General features: G+C 39.3%; 1 protein-coding gene across 2 annotated transcripts; it reads right to left on the bottom strand.

The window, feature by feature from the left end:
- Positions 1-4,819: 4,819 nt before the first annotated feature.
- On the bottom strand, positions 4,820-18,642 carry nr1d2b (nuclear receptor subfamily 1, group D, member 2b). 2 transcript variants are annotated; one of them, XM_066715724.1, is made up of 8 exons: positions 18,239-18,642; positions 15,476-15,712; positions 15,281-15,369; positions 12,816-12,960; positions 11,879-12,558; positions 11,199-11,384; positions 9,994-10,204; positions 4,820-9,339 (listed from the first exon to the last, which is right to left on the bottom strand). In XM_066715724.1, exons 1-8 carry the CDS (start codon positions 18,255-18,257, stop codon positions 9,143-9,145), a joined length of 1,764 nt encoding a protein of 587 aa, XP_066571821.1. In that variant the 5' UTR covers positions 18,258-18,642; the 3' UTR covers positions 4,820-9,142. The 2 variants fall into 2 exon arrangements, with proteins under 2 accessions (XP_066571821.1, XP_066571822.1); XM_066715725.1 differs by lacking the exon at positions 9,994-10,204 and having other exon boundaries at positions 9,153-9,339.
- Positions 18,643-19,675: the final 1,033 nt, after the last annotated feature.

The raw sequence follows: 19,675 nt of genomic DNA, 5'->3' as shown, positions 1-19,675 counted from the left end.
TGTATCAAGGGATTACACAAGACACTAGCAAGGCAATATACAAATTAACTCATCGTCATTTGTGAGTTCAATAAAGGCTATGTGAAAATAATGTGTCGATGTCTTGCTTTGTCACCAAGGTATAAGTAACATCATGCTATTGTTTAGCTCTGTGATCACTATAGAGCAAGGGTTCCCAAAGTGTGGCCCGCAAGGTTGTTTGGTGCGGCCTCCCAATGCCCACTCATTATATGTGTACTGTCCCTTTAAAAACAATAATGGCGCCTCTAGCTCACAGTAGATTTGCCGCACTCACTGAAAAAACAAACAAACAAGCATGAAACCGCCTAAGAAAAAGCATTCTGTCATTGAGGAGAAAAGGACTTTTCAAAGAAAATTGAATAGTTCGTATTTTGTTGTTCGCAATGGTGAAAAAGTATTGTGCTTGATTTGTAAGCAGCAGGTATCTGCCATGAAAGAGTACAATGTGAAGCGTCATTATGAGACAAATCACAGCTCTTACAATGGACTTGTGGGCGATCAACGAATGAAAACTCAAGAAACTACGAAGAGAACTATGGGCTCAACAAACTATCTTCTAAAAGTAAATCTAGTGAGGCTGCTACGTAGCTCACGAAATTGCGAAAAGAAGCAAGCCATTAGTGACGGCGAGTTCATTAAACACTATGGTTAAGGTGGCTGAAATTGTATGTCCAGCACAAAAGTCTGCATTTCAACATATTAGCTTGTCAAAAATGACAGTCACACGCCGTATAGAAGACATTGGCAGTGATCTGAAAAGCTGGGAGCCTTTTCCATAGCACTGGATGAGAGCACCGATATTGGCGACAGCACAATTACTGATTTTCATTTGGAGTGTTGTGGAAAACTTCCAAATATCAGAAGACCTACTCATCTCGAGAGCCTCAAGGGTCGAACAAGAGGGGCTGACGTGTGATGCTGTGTGGTGCGCTCTCAATTCATACAACTTAAAGTTGTCATCCTTGGTCGGTGTCACCACAGATGGAGCACCAGCAATGATGGGGGGTAAGGCGGGTGCTGTTGGCGCTGATAAGGAAGAAAGTTTTGGAAGATAGGGGTGTAGACATAATTCACTGTATAATTCACCAAGAAGATCTTGCTGCACACGTACTCGGGATGGGGCACGTAATGGACATTGTTATCAGCGTCAAGTCTTTCAAGAGAAAACTCCAACTGTTAAGCACTTCAGCCCTCAGAACTTCTACTTTTCTTTAATTATTTTGCCGTCTCTGATCGCTTTCTACTTAGGAAGATACGCAATGACTGTGGTATCAAGACATGGATGCTCCATACCCAAAACTATTTGATTATTATTATTATTATTATTATTATTATTATTATTATTATACTATTATTTTTTGGCAGACGCCCTTATCCAGGGCAACTTACAAAATAAACGCAATTACAAAGTGCAATAATACAGTTCAGTACAAGGCATCAAACATTACAAATTCCAATTTACACAAGTAAATACAATAAATGAGGTCATACATCCTGGAAAGTAAAAGCTAAGTGCAGTCAAGATGTTAGGTCACAGTCAAGGGCTACGGGAAAGGGAGCAAAGGGGAAATCAATATAATAATACCAGACGAGCCACAGGAAATCAAATTTTTAAAAAAGTATTATTTGGGACATATTTGGTAAATTTTCTTGTGTGGCCCCCCATCCCATGCAACCTCCGGAAATTGGCCCTCCATCACCAAAACTTTGTGAATCCCTGCTATAGAGACTGAATGTTGAACTTATAATAGGCAGTCATATTTACTGGATGAACGTTGTATGCCATACAAAGTAGCCACGTCAAATACATGCAGTTAACTATAAGTGTAGTCTACATTTCATATAGCCTAGTTATAGTCAACATTTATATGTATTTCCTATTTATATATCTAGGGATGTGGTTGTGTTATGATCCAAGTGATGCTGATGTGGAGTAAAGCCTACATTTTGTTTATCAGACAGATATGTTTGTGCTACTGGGAAAGTGATGGTTTATATAACAGGGCAAAAGAAGACTATATTTTGTGAAGTGGAGAGATACATTTGTGCTTGTATACACAAGAATAGTGATTGCAGAAGAGGCAAATGTGTTGGAGGGAGACGATTTTGCAACTGGCCCATTGGCTCGTTTGCAGTGATCACGTGGTTTGTGGCAAGGTGTCACGGGGCTTCGAACCATGGTATTGACACATTGCGTTACATCACTACAATCGGTAAGTCGGTAAGTCACTACGTTTTACATTTCATCTTTAGTGATTTATTTTGAGATCTTTATTGTTAAGTATGTGGTGGACAATTTTCCAAGAGATATTTATAAAAGCACACACACAAGTCTCTGAATTCACTGCATTATTTTTATCTTCTTAATTCTCTGTTGTTGACTTTGTTTTAGGCCTTGGTGTTGACTAACTAATATGAAAGCATTTCATAAAACATTTTGTATCACAATGAAGGAATTAGAGTAACACAATCATCTCTTATAGCGTGCACACAAAATACCCACAAACGACGGTTATATTTCATTGACTAAGTTTGACAATATGTGTTGATATATATATATATATATATATATATATATATATATATATATATATATATATATATATATATATATATATTCTATGATTATCAAGGAGCAATAAACTACAACAACACATTCATATTTGGCAATTTGTGTATGGTGCTAATGGATGTCTCGGCTATTTAAGATGGACTGCTTCCATGACAAGAGAACAGGACTGTGTGGCTTGTTGTTGCAGTGCTCAGGGCTCAGGGTGCATGCTAACCTTGCAGAAAACAGGTTTCCATAGAAATTGTCTCTCAACAGATGGTCCGAGAACCCATTCACTGGAATCATTGATAAAAGGCCAGTCTATTTCTGGTACCTGTTACATGCATCACATTCAGTGACGTGCACAGCCTTGCAGGGGGGGCAGAAACAAACGAAGGGGCTCAAACAAAGCTGGCCTGGGTGGAGTCTTATTTTATTGGTATTGGTTGGTAGTTATCGATTTGTGATGCGTTTATACTGGTTGTCTTAAGGCACTGCCTACACTTCAGCTGACTGTCTGAGGAATCTTAAAAAATGCCATCTCTAGGGGTAGCCCTGCATTGAGCAGTCCCAAGAAAGTATAAAAAACAGCCAACCTGAAGACCAGTCACACTTCAAAGTAATACTATTATTATTGGGAATTTTTTCTTCTAATAATACAGTATGTATAGGCTAACTGGCAACGGCACCAGAAAACCAAATAAAATCATTTGATCAGAAACATAGAGCATCATTTGTGGGATATGCGGTATCATGCACATAGGTTACACACGTTACGTAGAGCTTGTAAAGATGGCATGCATTCCATTTATATGTTGAACACATTCCCCCGAGGTCTGTGTCTTTTATAAGACCATATTATTATTATTGTATTTCCTGAATGTTGTCTCTTCCAGTTTGATTTGACCCACTTGTAAGTAATGTGTTGACATGGGTAAATAGTATTTATTTAAGGCTAAACTGCCAGTCACTGAGGTGTTGGTCCTTGCTCCATTTTGTGTTGAGTATCCATGTTTAATTATTTATATGAATCACTTGGCACTTAGCATATGGTAGTAGGAGCAGGTATAGATACCTACTGATATATAGTGGTATAGATTGTTCTATCTATAGGGAGGTCAGAAGCTCATCTTGGACGTAATTAATTGGTTACTACTGTGGTGTAGTTAAGAGCTTCAGCACTTTAAAAAACAATGCTTTTACTTGAGTACAAGTGCCCAACCATGATCATAATCATTGGTGTGGTTATTATAGGTATTTGGTATTTGCAATGCAGCGAGAAGAAAAATGTTGATCTCAGACTACAGACGGGCTGCACTGACTCACTATCTCTTTACATGTGTTTGTTATGCATAGTTAATCCTTTAACATTAGATTCCAAGAGGGTGACTGCAAGTGCACAGCTGTGATGAGCAAAGAGACACCAACAACAACCTGTGAAATGTATAAAACTCCAGTGCACCAGTACTTACCTTTTCCTGCATCTCTTCTGACTTTCTGTGACTATTATTTCTGCTCCTGCTCCGAACATCCAAGGGTTAACAGCTATTGTACAGTAATGACAGCTTGTCTGGTGTTTTCAGCTGAAGAGGAACAGACGGTCTCTAGACTACATAGCTGTGAATTAAAATTAAGTTCCTGTGGAAAGAACAAGTCATGGTTGTTCTTGTACTGTCCGTCAAGGTGCTGATGATGCAAGCAATGGTTAGATGGTGATTGTAGTGGTTACAGTGAAATGATAGGACTGATGCTTCAGAGTTTAATTGCTTTCCTGACATCTCCTGCACTCTTATTGCACTCTTATGTTATGTATTATTTTTCCTTAGTGGTGTGCTATTTTATCTTTCTCCACTCAATTAGTTAGCTATAATGACAGAAATTAAAATTGTATCATCGTGTTCAACTGTAACTGCAGGGTTTAAAACTGTAAACCCGTTTTTCCCTGATTTTCCAGGTTTTTCCATGATGGTGGGAACCTTGATTCTGGGTTCTGTTGCTTCACTGAGCCATTGATTTGGAATTGCTGGTCCAGAGAGAGAGCCCCCTGCCTGGCAGAGTTCCTTACATCTCATAAGAGCTTTAAGGTGGAATAATGGCCTGCTATATCAGTCTAGCTTCAATGCCACTGAGCATTGGTGGGTCAAATGACCTTTGCTTGTTCCAGTCCGCTACATGTCCTTAGATAAACTGTATAAAATGTAAAAAAGTAAAATGTATAGCTTTGAAATGTCCTTAAAAAATAATCTATAATGTTGCCACTTTTTTTTAATGTTGTAAACATATTTTAACAGACATTCATCATACATAGAAATGCATACAGTACTTAAGAAAATCCTTACCAAGGATTCATACAGCTTGGCTTTTTTCTTTTTTTTAACACTGTTGGAAATTAATTATATATCATAAGTAAGATAGAATGTTTCATATACAATTTTTGCATTTAAAATCCTACTTCCTTGTTCATACATGGCATCAGTTACACTGTAAAGCATTTATGAAAGTATTCAAAATATTTTTTGCATAATATTTACACAGGGAATCCTGTCACAGATGTGTTGTACACTAATACTGTCAGAAGCACAGTCCCTATGCTGGTACACAGCGGGAAAGTATAAGGATAGTGGGGTAAAAGCACCAAGGCGAAAACAATCATATTTAATACCCATGTCATGGGATCACATATCCAGCCTTGGCTATTCACTGCAAAGCAAGAACTATTTTAACTTATGTAATTTTAGGCATGTGAATAAGTCATTTTCTTTGCATGCAAATTCCAATGAACATTACATGCTGAATCGTTATAATCTATTCATTGTATATTTAGGGCCCATATACTTTGAAAAAAACTGCCTACAGTTCAATAGTCATACATTCTGATACAAAACTGGTACCTGCAAGAAGTGAAAGACCGTGTGCTTTAAACCCTGGTCTTGGAGAGCCACAGAGGTTTCTGATTTTCATTACAACCAAGCTTTTCAATAACTTAATGAAAGCAATTATTTTCTTAGTCAATATTAGTGTGATCTTAAGACATTGATTGAAGACAGCTGTTAAACATAAAGGACTAAAGGGACATAAAGGGATTTTAATTAATTTAAGATGATCTTTCTTCACTGATAATATAATTAATCCAGTCAACATTATAACAAACAGCACTTCAACACTGAACAGTGTTGACAGTGAATCTAGGATCTCCAACTGAAATGCTTTTCCCTAGCTTAACATTTTAATATTTGTTTTATTCCAGTTCAAGAAGGTGGTGCAAACTTTTTTTCTTACACAAAAACAATGTTATATCCAGGCCATCAATTTGAATATCACTTTGTATTAATCCATTGGTTTTGGTAAAGCAGATGGCTGGATTAGAAGGGCCATGTGTTAAACATGTCTGTAAAACAACCCTATTGTAAAAAGGAATTCCAATTAATTCCTATAAACGAAAATGATATAGGTTTGCACTATGGACGTTATCATCATTATCAACAATTTCCGGTGGAATTTAAAATACTATCTGATAATAACAAGTATAAAATAGCTTTACAGATCAAATAATCCTTAAACTTGGAAGAAAATGGAATGTGGGGGGGTTGCCATTATTATAAACGTATGCTACACTACAGACAAAGTAATTTATGAAAAATAACTTGTACAATAAACTACTTAAATAAGGAAGGAGTTCAAGCTTATTCAATAAATCATTAGAACCTCACCTGCTATAAAACACCTCAGTCTCAACATACAGCACATACTACAGAACATATACATCGGGTGAGTGTGGACATTTGACCACACACATTCATTATGAAGAAAGTTCTTATTTGCATTCTGTACAGGGAGGTTTTGAAGTGAAGTGAACAGCACATTAAGTAGAAAATAACTAAGTGTCTTCCAGCGTGCCTGTCAAACTGTCATGAAAGGAACTACAGATTATACTCAGAACACCCAGCTGGAATTCAAAGACTGTATCCTGCCATAGCTCAGTATACATGTGCATACAGAATACATATGAAAGTGTACACTGGCTGTAACATATCAGTGCTATTGTCCTTTTCTTAAGAAATTCATTAAATTGTTAGCAATGGATTTGTATTTTTAATATAAACGTATTTAGCAGGCTAGTCAAATGTGTTGAGGCTGGCTGGTTTTACCACTATGCATATGTTCAAAATTGTTGCATCTGGTTAAATAATTTCTCCAGACACCCAAGTTTAGAACACAAACAAAAGAGCCTTTATTACTCAGAATGTTGTTTTGACAGTGCAACATAAATAGCAGCTGAATACTTCTGTATAAAAATGAATTTCATATGAATAGAACCTTTTGAAAATCTTCATGTATCAGCACTGATTATACACTGAGAGATTGAGAATGAAGAACATGACATTCAGCTTCTGTACAATCTGCATGTTTATTTATATGGATATATATGTATGTATATATTATTCTCCTTATATAGATTATGTATACTTTGGGTTTTTACACGTAAAATGTTATAGAAAAGATGTACAACTGAGACAGAATACAGTTTTGAGATTTGTTACAACTATAACACAGTATAAAGGCAGAATGACCTATACACAAGTTGAGCAAGGCGAGAGACCCAAAACGCCCAGCAACAGCCTGTTTAGTGCCGCTGAGAGACTGCAGCTTTTGTGATGCAACGTTTCCTAATTGGCTCAAATTATTTTTTGTCCTCGCTGTACTCTGCAGCCAGTTACAAAGAAGCAGCAAGTACTGAAAAAGCCAGATGCTTTTGTCAATAACAGCTGCACTGCAGAGGAACACAGAGAAGCCACAGGAGGGAAATGAACAGTGTAGTGTCCTTTACCACACTCTCCAAGCCCTCCAGAAATCCTCCTGCTGCATTAGCACTGAGAAGTGTTGAAATTTGAGTTCACCTTTTGAGGTTTAGGGAACAATCGCCACAATACAGAATTGAATTATCCTTTTCCCCTGTGTGCTGGCTTTTTACATCAGATTATATAGTTTCAGGTTTTTTATATGCCAATTAATACTTAATTGAAACAGAAGGTAGCCTTTAATGTAAGCAAGTCATAGTAGACTGAATACAGTATCAATTTAAAAACATTTGAAATATGATTCATATCAGATTCAAGACCATTAATGATCATCAACCATTACAAATGCTTGTCATTTGTCACAAGCAAAACTCAAAAGGCGGGACTTAGAATATTCTTCCAATATTCACTGAGAGTTACTGCTCTATGTAATAACACGAGGAATGTAACTCCTGTTTTTTTACAAGTACAGTTGAGCTATGTAACACTGGTCTTATGAGAAGTTTTCACACAGGTATTACCCGGTCATTTCACCTCGCTCGCCCACATGCATTCAAGTTGTGTATGAGCACATCTGCCTTCAGACTGATGCCTTTGTCATAAAAAGACATTTCTGCTGCCGATAACAACGACAAAGAATCTAAAAAGACTCTACGTGACAATCACCTTAAGATCAGCAGCAGTAGCACCACTCCACAGTGGTGGCATGCTTGCACTACCACAACAGTTCAACTTGACTTTCAAAAGGGTTTTTCCCATGCCAGTGTACTTTCCCACATTCAGTACTGTCCAACCCCTCCACAACCTGCTGTAATACAATAACTACTTGTTTAAGTACTAGCAATCTTTATCCACACTGTTACATGACTGACTGAAAAATTAAAAAGCTGGAAGGGAACTACTTTCTGTATGTAATGTAGGAGAACCAAACAAAGCTGTTCAAGCTTTCAAATGTCTAGAATCTCTTTGCCATTTACAGAATGTTTATCATCACTTCCGAAGCACACTAACATTAAGAACAGTACATTAATACACAAATGCACCACTACAACTACAACTGAAATAAAGGAGAAATGTCCTGTATCTTCCCATAATGGGATACAATCCATCTACTTTAAAACTTCTTGCAGATCAAAGCTTTCTATTGAGAACAGGCAGTTAATGTACACAATACCCGATCACACAGGATAGCCATGCATTAGCAGCAATTACCACATTCTAAAATTATTATTATTATTTTTTTTCTCTGAGGGGTTAAACATTATTGAACCCCCGTTACCACCTAGGCATTATGCAAGGTTTTATCAGGCACAAACTTCGTCTTTTGAACATCTACAGTAACCTCCCTATGCCTGAACACTTTAACTCTGGTGGTGTGCAATACACTTTGGAAATAATATACATCTCTCTGAAAACTAAACAAAGACAACAAAGAAAAGACAAAAACGGGTCACATATTGCACTCACATTGTACATTACTTATTCTCTCGATAATAAAAGGTGCTTTTGAAAGTTTGCCATTGCGAGCACAATATGCACAGAGCTATTGAGTGTGCGCTCTTTTACGCAACTGGCAAATCAGCCATACAGTACAAAGATTCATATTGATTCAAAGTTCCGCCTCTTCAATATGTCATCCACATAGCGATTGTGAAGGAAAATGTAAAGTGTGTACATAAATAGTAACATTCTATAGTGAAATATACAACAAAGTTACTGAATGTATTAGAAGGGTCCAGAAATGTTAATACAAAATAAAAAAAAGTGTGGTCTATGGGTGAACTTTGAAGGCTAGCAGTTCCTCTGAATGCATGTTGTTCAAGGAACGCAAATCAGGAAGCTTCAGAAGCAGTTTGGTGAAGGTGGAGACTTCGTTGGGATGGTTTTTCATTATTAAGGTTCTGAGTGCCCTGATTAGAGTTTCCTGCAGCGCTTCCACTGAGTTAACATTTTCAATCCCAGAACGATCTGAAGAGACAAAGGGAACACAGGAAGAATATGGTCAGAGCAATTCAATTAATTTATACATCGACAGTTACAATTAAAAAAAAAAAAAACGTTACTGAAGTTGTGAGACTGAGTCACAAGCATTGTGTTGCATGCTTTATAATTCCACAACATTGAAGAACATTAGTCTGTATGATACTCTTAACATGCAAATACTTTTCACACTCCAGTTCAGAGAGCAGTGCTTACTTATGAATATGCATCACCTTCCAAATAATCTGTAGAAAAACATGCTCATCATGATCAAGATGTCAAGTTAAAGAATACCTTAAACGACTGCAAACGACACACCAAGGTGTCAAACACATAAACAGCAAACCTACGTCATATTGGGAAGCCCTACATTTACATTTAAGAAAAGGAAAATACATACAATCGGGGAGGGAAACTAAGTTTACTAATTAACATAACATGCACAAGTACTTTAATACCCTCTGGAAACAGCACTTATGATAGCATTACACACGTTTCCAAGTACAGAATGTGCTGTATATTTAGATAGATGGACAAACTCACATTACAATGGATTCATTAATTAGTCTTACAAACTGGTACCACACTGCAGAGCCTTAAATGTCAGAAGAAGACATAAAAGCAGAAGTGCCCTTTACTTACCAGCAGAAACCAGGACAACTGCTGTGAACAAGCTCATCTCCTCCTCGCTGAGCTGCAGAGCAATTAGTTTCTCACTGAACTCAAACATTGAGTTCAGCAAGTCTCCTGCCCCCATGGATCGCAGGGCATCCACGCTGTACTTTTTCCCACTTAGGAAAGTCACAGTACGGTCTTTTGCATCAAACAAGGAAGCAAAGCGGACCATTAACACCTGTTCAAGTTAACAGAATATAAGGTCAGGGGGAGACATCATGGCATTGTATCAATGCTTCAAGTCTGACCGATTGTAAAACACTGGGAAAGTAAAGGCAAACTCTGAGAAAATATCCACTTTAGCCAGTCTCTCAAATGTTTGTTTTCCTTCTATTTGCACTACAGATCATTCCATTAAAAATGTGTTCTGTTTACTGCTATAAAATGGGACACCCCTGGTGAATGAAGGGAGTAGGAACCTTAGGGAGGTCATGAAAACAAGACTCATAAGATCATCCTCTCATTTGAGACCACAGAAAATACTGCATAATGGATTCAAGGCTCAGACTTTGATCTTGGATTATTTTGTTCATTTACAAGTTGTATTTAAATACACTCTGATTATTTTTAAGACAGCAGTTTACCAAATATACTATTAAAACTGTCAATAGCTGTCATATATTGGCAATTGCATTATTTTAAATTGATGAATTCCTGCATTTGTATGTCATAGGCCTACATATTGCTTAATTGGTTTTGTTTTTTTACAAATAAAATAGATTTTACACTGTCAGACAGATAATTTATTATTGTAAATTGTGACTTGAGGTACAGAATAGCACACAATGCTGAATTAGTCTTTTTTTATGAAGTAGCATTTTTAAAGAACAAAATCTGATGCAGTGCACTTTACATACAGCAATGTGGCATGAATGAATATACAACAATATTGTTTTTTACTTATCTATATTACTGTAACTACTGCTACAGTTTTGCCTTACATTCAGATTAATCATTGATGAGCCAAACATCAACACAAACATATCACTGAGGAATAAATGGGGGGGGGGGACACACAAACTAAACAAAATCTTGATATCTGTAATAGTGAATGAATAATGTGTGGTTTTCTTGGCCGAGCAAACAGGGGAAGACTGGGAGTCATATTCTAGTCCATTTAAAGCTGAGCTCTGAATCCAAACGCTCTGACTTGCTTTTTATGAAAGACTTACTTCAAACGTGCCAGCTTTGAGCAAGCTGACCTGGTCATGCTGAGAGAGATCCCGGAAGCCGGGGATGCGCTTGGCAAACTCCACCACCTCTCGTACCGCAGGGGTGAAGCTCATGGAGAACTCCTCCCAGATATCGTGGCCCGACTTTCTGGGGTCAACGAAGGGAGACATGCTCATTGGACACACCTGCATGGACACCAAAGCACAACACCACATTACAATAGCCTGTACAAAAAAACAAATCGCTACGTCAATGCTGACAATACAAGTACATTCTGGGGGAAATAAAACCACAACACAAAGTCATGGTGTGGTTGAGATAAACAGAAAACAAAAATGACGATGCCTGTAGATAGTGTTCCCTTTCTTACAGACTAAATTGCTGCAAGTTACAGAAATGTGCAAGATAAAAGAAAAAGTCACAGCTGGGTGCCGTGACATTTGAAATCTAAAGACATCAACAGGGAGTCTGGCAGACTGTACATTTACAAATACAGCAGAGCGCACTCAGTGATTCTCTTTGACTTCATACAAGTTCACCTACACCATACTGAAATACTGAGAACAGGGATAGATTAAGATGTTTTAAGCTTTTTTTGCGATTTGTGATCCCATTAAAAAATCACACACCACACTTCTCTAATGCCATGCAAATTAGATAATTGAACAAACCTACGTACCAGGTGCATCCTGTTTCCCCCGCTCCAGACAGGTCCACTGAAACCCCTGTTGGTAATCAGACTATTGTCATTGTGGCCTTTGTGAGAAAAAGCATTAACATAACTGGGACAGCATCCACTGCCGAGCCCATTCGCCTGTCTGGCAGGACAGTATGTCAGGGATTCCTGTCTGTGAAGTCCGTGGATGGTGTGTGGGTTCCCGCTGCCCAGCTGCTGGTAGCCATTGAAGCTGCTGTGGTCGTTCCTGTTGTTCCACTCCATGTGCTTCTCCTCCACGCTGCCACTCACCCTCTCGTCTCCAGACTGTGAAGGCTGGTCTTCTCCCGAGGGACTTGGCTGCTCCTGGTTGTACATAAAGGTCTCCTTGTGGGCCCTGGTGACCGTTCCGATGACCTCCTCCTCTCCACTGTCCGAGCTGGAGGATGAGGGGGTCTGGGCGGTCTCCATCTCCTCCGGGTTTGGCTGAAGGGGTTCATGGATGGGCTGAGGCTCCTCTGGGAGGGAGATGGAGGTGGAGAGTGAAGACGGCGAGGGAGAGACCCTTGTCTCTCCAGTGAGCGTTTCCGTGGGCAGCATCTGGCCATGGAGTTGGTTGTTGTTCATCATGTTGTTCATGGCGCTCTGCATCTCCAAAAGCATGCGCTGCTTTTCCCTCTTTGGGATGCGTCCAAATCGAACAGCTGGAAGATTAAAACATGAATTAATTAAGAAATTAAGAAACTAGATGCAATATATTATCATCATAAATCACACTGACAACTAAACTTGAACAATACTGCCAAGTATGTTGGCCCAGTTTGAAAAGATATTCTTGGAAAGCATGTTCTCTGAAGTTTCCAGTCCCCAAAGCAAATCAGTATTCAGTTAAACTAAGAACTGGAATGGTTACCACCCACGTTTCAGCAAAACACAGGAAGTGTGACAGAGTGTGACTTACCATCTCTGGACATGCCAACCAACAAACACTTCTTAAATCTGCACTGCTGGCATCGGTTTCTGTTAATTCGCATTATGGGACAGTTTTCATTCTTAAGGCACTTCTTGTACTGGATATTTTGCTGAATGCTTCGTCTAAAGAAACCCTGAACAATAAAAAAAACAAAAAAAACAATCAATAAATCAATACGGTGTATACAGACAAATAGTTTACTTATCGAATAGTGAATATGCAAAGCTGCTTACTTTTATATCCATTACCTTGCAGTGGACACTATGGCAATACATAAGTATTTCTTAGTTAACCAACTCATTAGTTATTTTAAAACATTTCTATAACCCTCATAAGTGTCAACTAAAGTTTTATCTACATTAAAGAAAAACTAAAAATGAATGTATGCTCCATATTAAGAGGGATTTCCCAATGCCTCTTAATAAGTAAGTACAATTATTTAGGTCAAAAAGTTAAGCATGGGTCTAAAAAAATCTGAACTACTTTTATATAAACTTGCCATTCCCTCGGGGCATCAATTCCAATACTGGAGCTCAGTGCAGGTAGAAATGACCCAGTTTTAACCAAAAACCCAGGATTCTGTCATTCTTAACAAGGCAGAACTGCAGCATCTGCAAAATCCCAGATAATCAAAATATAGAATAGGGTGTTGGAAAGTATGATGAAGGCCCTCACACTCTAAAATATATTTAGGTTAGCTTAGGCGAGCACATCTCTAACGCATCTAAATCTTTAACAAAACTGTCTAATGCAGTAGAACAAAGACGGCTCCAACTGAGAGAACAAAATGCTCCCAATATTAGCAGCATAACTTAACCCCTAAGACTTCAAATGCCTTTGAATGAAACTTGTGAGCGATATTGTGCTTTGCACACTAAACAGCACTGCTGTTAGAACCACTATGTGTGAAGGAAAGCTTTGATCTTGTCCTGTCAACAGCCTTATCAAATCAGCTGCTATTGACATATACACTCACTAAAGGATTATTAGGAACACCATACTAATACTGTGTTTGACCCCCTTTCGCCTTCAGAACTGCCTTAATTCTACGTGGCATTGATTCAACAAGGTGCTGAAAGCATTCTTTAGAAATGTTGGCCCATATTGATAGGATAGCATCTTGCAGTTGATGGAGATTTGTGGGATGCACATCCAGGGCACGAAGCTCCCGTTCCACCACATCCCAAAGATGCTCTATTGGGTTGAGATCTGGTGACTGTGGGGGCCAGTTTAGTACAGTGAACTCATTGTCATGTTCAAGAAACCTATTTGAAATGATTGGACCTTTGTGACATGGTGCATTATCCTGCTGGAAGTAGCCATCAGAGGATGGGTACATGGTGGTCATAAAGGGATGGACATGGTCAGAAACAATGCTCAGGTAGGCCGTGGCATTTAAACGATGCCCAGTTGGCACTAAGGGGCCTAAAGTGTGCCAAGAAAACATCCCCCACACCATTACACCACCACCACCATCCTGCACAGTGGTAACAAGGCATGATGGATCCATGTTCTCATTCTGTTTACGCCAAATTCTGACTCTACCATCTGAATGTCTCAACAGAAATCGAGACTCATCAGACCAGGCAACATTTTTCCAGTCTTCAACTGTCCAATTTTGGTGAGCTTGTGCAAATTGTAGCCTCTTTTTCCTATTTGTAGTGGAGATGAGTGGTACCCGGTGGGGTCTTCTGCTGTTGTAGCCCATCCGCCTCAAGGTTGTACGTGTTGTGGCTTCACAAATGCTTTGCTGCATACCTCGGTTGTAACGAGTGGTTATTTCAGTCAAAGTTGCTCTTCTATCAGCTTGAATCAGTCGGCCCATTCTCCTCTGACCTCTAGCATCAACAAGGCATTTTCGCCCACAGGACTGCCGCATACTGGATGTTTTTCCCTTTTCACACCATTCTTTGTAAACCCTAGAAATGATTGTGCGTGAAAATCCCAGAAACTGAGCAGATTGTGAAATACTCAGACCGGCCCGTCTGGCACCAACAGCCATGCCACGCTCAGAATTGCTTAAATCACCTTTCTTTCCCATTCAGACATTCAGTTTGGAGTTCAGGAGATTGTCTTGACCAGGACCACACCCCTAAATGCATTGAAGCAACTGCCATGTGATTGGTTGGTTAGATAATTGCATTAATGAGAAATTGAACAGGTGTTCCTAATAATCCTTTAGGTGAGTGTATAAAGGCAGTAGTCAGAATGGATTGTAAAACTGGAATCAGATTTAAGATGAAAACCTGCTGTTGATAACCTGATAAAAAGGTTAAAAAAACGACTGAATTCTAAATAGATGTTTTGTGAGATCAGCCCGTCAAAGTGGAATAAATTAAAATCAATGTATGAAAATATTTTTTATTTTAGAAAATGTACACTACATATCTAACACATGGCTTTATTTTATTTTGTTCCTATGTTTTAAAGGGCCACACATTGCATTAGCTCACCTTACAGCCCTCGCAGGCGTGAACGCCGTAGTGGAAACCCGACGCCACATCTCCGCACACTTTGCACAGCAGGACCATGCCGTTGATCTCTGCAAAAACACAGATCATAGCAGTGGATATGCATACCATACACTAGTAGTAGTGGTATTTAATCTCATATGTCTGTCAATAAAACTACAGGACCTCTGGACTCACTTGTGATGCCACATTTGGCTGTGGAGGCTGAGCGGCCGGGCTTGGCGCTGGAGTGGTACCGGCCGTGGCTCTGTGCCCTGCTGGTCACGCAGACGTCGGCTGCCAGCTCACCCCTCTGGCTGGGGGAGGCGGGGAGGGGGGGAGAGGAGGACTGGAAGCTGCTGTTGGAGCAGTCACTGTGGCAGGACTCGGGGCTGGAGGACGAGCTGGAGGAGCTGATGTAGGCTATTACACCTCCTGCAAAAACAACAGCGACAGGAGAGACAGGAGATCGTTAGAGCTGAGCAGAAATCAGGGCGTAAACTACCTCAAGGTTACACAATTATTTGAAATGTAACTGTACACTATTCATGCACACTGGGATAAAGTATAAGCAGCACTCATGTGTTCAGAACACATTAGGCTGTTTTATTCCACTGCAGAGTGACTAAGTCAAGGAACCAGTTTATTGGTTTAGACTGCCATATTTGAAAGAAGACAAAAGGAGTATACACACTGAATGGTTATGAAATTCTCAAAACAAAACTTACTACAGAGAAACCTCTTCTTAAAATAAAAACTGATCTAATACTGAATGTAATTCATATTGACTTTTTCATACCAGGAAAACCAGTGTTAAGTCAATAGTTAAGTCATAATGTGCACTATAATTTGTTTCGTTTTTTGCTCCATTACAAGGAAACATTATATAAATAAAGTGTTCTGTTAGTGTACTACCTTCAAAAGGCATTATTTTAATAAAAGCAGTAAGCAATTTCAACATTTTCATGATAATACAAGACAGAAAGTAAAGACACTAACAGGAGCAAATATTAGTAACATCCAGGACCTCTCACCACATGGCTGGATGATATGCATACCATTAACCAAAATCAGAAATACACTCTTTACTATCTAGGAAAGCTCTCTCAATAATAAGCTCAATTAACATATATATTTTTTTAAATCATTGTACGAAAACAGATTTAGCAATAAGTATTAAAATTGCATGTAATCCCTGTTTAATCTTCTGCCATGAAAAGAAAAGAAAAATCCACTTAAGAGACTGTTTATAATTATAGAATACACCCAGTGCATTAGAAAGGAAAAGCAGACCAGACCAACTAGTCATGTTTTTCATCCACTCTATTGGGTGACCTGCTTTCTCGCATTCCCCACTCAGCACAGTTGGATAACACTGTTACATAATCTTGTTTTAAAAAGGGTGTAGGCTGGCCTAATGGTGCATATGCTGAAGTCCAGCCTCCAAATGTAAAAGCAGCACCACTGTGTTTAAAGGAAGATGACATAACTTAAAAGGCACTTGGGAATACTTTTGAATTATAATTTACAAACAATGTAGGTAAAATTACACTTCCTTTAAAATTTCAGAAGCCTAGAGAGGACCCCACACCAAAATGGCATAATGAAACTTTGTATCTAGATCAGATGCATAGTGTGTAAACATGTTTCTAATCAAAGTTGTATGCTATTATTTAAAAGGGTGTTCAATTAAATATTGCCAATACAAAGCTAAGTATTTATGTTATTCTGTGTTCTATTAATGCTGTGCACATACAATTAATAAAATCTATACTTGATAAGATGACTTTCTAATCCAATACACTCAAATAATTCAGAGCAACGGGGAGCTCGTTCATGTCAATCTCTGCGTGTACAGATGACAATTCTGTGATTTCCATTTCCCATTTCCATATTAGATGTACTTCTTTGGTTTGACGTGCAGACAGTGGTTCAGTTCCAACTAATTTCTTCTAATGAGTGTCAGACGAAGGTATGGTATAGGAGTTGACAGGAAGCAGCACAGTTACTTGACTTAACATGACGATGAAAATCTTATTTTGCCTAGCTACACCCATTGGACCATCCATTACATAATACAAGACTGCCATTCCTAACACAGAATAAACGCTCCAGGAAACCATGTACAGTAATACAGAGCCCGTGTGACTCATGCAACAATCATTCACCTTATTACGAGTTTCCTTTAACACAAAGGTTCATCATCATAAGCAGTAAATGGAAACTAGTTAAACACCCAAAAGAAAGGGGGGGTTACATTGAGAATCCAACTAATGAATACCTCGATCATACGTTATAATCTTGTAAGAGGAACAGATCAAACTATTATACCACACGGCAGGCTGCACAAAGAAGCTCGCTGTTATAAGGCATCTTATGTTCATGCATGAAGTCTTCTTCCTGGCAGGCGGTGCCAATCTCGCCGGCCCGCCCGCACGTGTCTCAGCCGCGCTCTCGGAACTGGGTCACCGCGCGCGCCGCTCACGTGTCCCCGGGCCGCGCCGCGCCGCACCCGCGCGCCTTACACAACCAGCGCGTCACGGCGGCTCGACCAATCAGCGGCCGCGCCCGGGCGGCGTAAACACACGGGCACATGGCTAGCCGCGCCGGGCCATGTGAGCGCCGGGGCAGCACCGCCGCCGGAGCCGAGCGCAACAACAACAGCCCCCGCTGGCACTGCTAACCCACATTGGCGTCAAGTTGCAACTACTTCAGCTGAAAACTGTCTTGTTTCTGCTGCCACCTAAAAACAACGGCCATTTTACAGCGAAACCTTGTAACACAAATTAAAACGCAACAATATATTCATTCATTCTTGATCTATGCTCAGTGCGAGTCTTTAATGACACCGCTTCATCGTTTTCTGACACACAATATTATGACTATTATTACTAAATACAGACTAAAATCTAATTATGTCATGATTCAAGGGGAATATTAAAAAACAAAACTGTTACTTACCAGCTTTAGTGGATTCCATGTCTTCCCAGCTGAAGGCACTGGCCGTTTTCTAAGTTGAGCAAAATGAAAGAAAGGCTCTCTTGGGCTGCAACTCGACGTTTGTGCGCCGTGAAATGTAGTTTTCCTCCAAGTTGCTGAAATGTACTAACCCTCCCTAAAAACTGCAATATGATCTGCGATTCTCGTAGAACAAGAAAGCCAGGAAAATTAGATGTACATGTTGAGAGATTCCCCTTAAAGTCTTACTTGTGCTCGGTTGAGGTTTTTTCCCGTTGTTTTTGTCGATGTTGCAGTTAAGAAAAACAACTATTAATCCTCTTTTACATTGCGTGTGCCGTGCCAGGGTCGTTTTCAAAATGAAAGTGCAATGTTTAAAGGCAGGGCAGGAGCTGCAGCGACGTCGCTCTCACCGCACACTGGCTGCCCACAGCGCCGTCATGTGACCCAGAGTCTCCGCGGCGGCTCCGCCCCCAGCCCGGCTCTTGAGTCATTTTAACCCAGTGACACACTTTCACAGCTCAAAGTTGGGGGGAGACCAAGGGCATTGCAAAGAGACCACCGAGAGAGTGGACTGATTGCACTAAAACGAATAGAGGATGACCGAGAGCAAACTGTTAAATAGATAAATAAATAATAACTTCACTTCATCATACATGATATGCTCTAGGATCTTCAATGAAATCATTTATTTAAATAAATCCTTCCTTTTCTAATTCATTAATAATAAATAAATAAGCTGGTTGAGCATTAATTCCAACTCTTGTTTTTCAGCCTCAATTGTACTTTATAATGTTTATAGAAAACATGTGTATTAATGCATACATAAGAACATAAGAAAGTTTACAAACAAGAGGAGGCCATTCGACCCATCGTGTCCATTAATAACTGAGTGATCCAAGGATCCTATCCAGCCTATTTTTAAATGTTCCCAAATTTTCAGCTTCTACCACATCGCTGGGGAGTTTGTTCCAGATTGTGACGCCTCTCTGTGTGTCTCCTGTTTTCTGTCTTGAATGCCTTGAAGCCCAATTTCTATTTGTGTCCCCGGGTGCGTGGGTCCCTGCTGATCTGGGAAAGCTCCTCTGGTTTGATGTGGTCGATGCCTTTCATGATTTTGAAGACTTGGATCAAGTCCCCAAGTATCATCCTATCCCATACCTATCATCACAATCCATGATACACCAATGAATGCCATCTATAAAACTGTAAATTATGTAATCAACATTCTCACTAGACTAGTCTGGCTATTAAGTTAGAAACAGATGCAGATATAAACAAATTCTACTGGCAGTGTTTTTTTTTTAATCTATTTTCTTTATAAATTGCTTTGAATTTATGCACCCCTATAATTAATTGTTACAATTGTTACACGGTGCATAATAATTGGATTAAGTGCCTAGAGAGGTGTTAGATTATCATATGGGAATGTGAATTGCA

Source organism: Amia ocellicauda, chromosome 10, assembly GCF_036373705.1.
Source record: "Amia ocellicauda isolate fAmiCal2 chromosome 10, fAmiCal2.hap1, whole genome shotgun sequence".
In the NCBI taxonomy this organism is placed as follows: Eukaryota; Metazoa; Chordata; class Actinopteri; order Amiiformes; family Amiidae; genus Amia; species Amia ocellicauda.
This window is presented reverse-complemented; position numbering and strand designations above follow the sequence as displayed.

What these genes read in the sequence shown, in the direction of transcription:
- nr1d2b (XM_066715724.1), bottom strand. An exon ending in ACGCCTGCGAGGGCTGTAAG is followed by an intron (nt 12,961 to 15,280) that starts GTGAGCTAATGC and finishes TTTATTGTTCAG; the next exon opens with GGTTTCTTTAGACGAAGCAT. An exon ending in GGTTGGCATGTCCAGAGATG is followed by an intron (nt 12,559 to 12,815) that starts GTAAGTCACACT and finishes TTAATCTTCCAG; the next exon opens with CTGTTCGATTTGGACGCATC.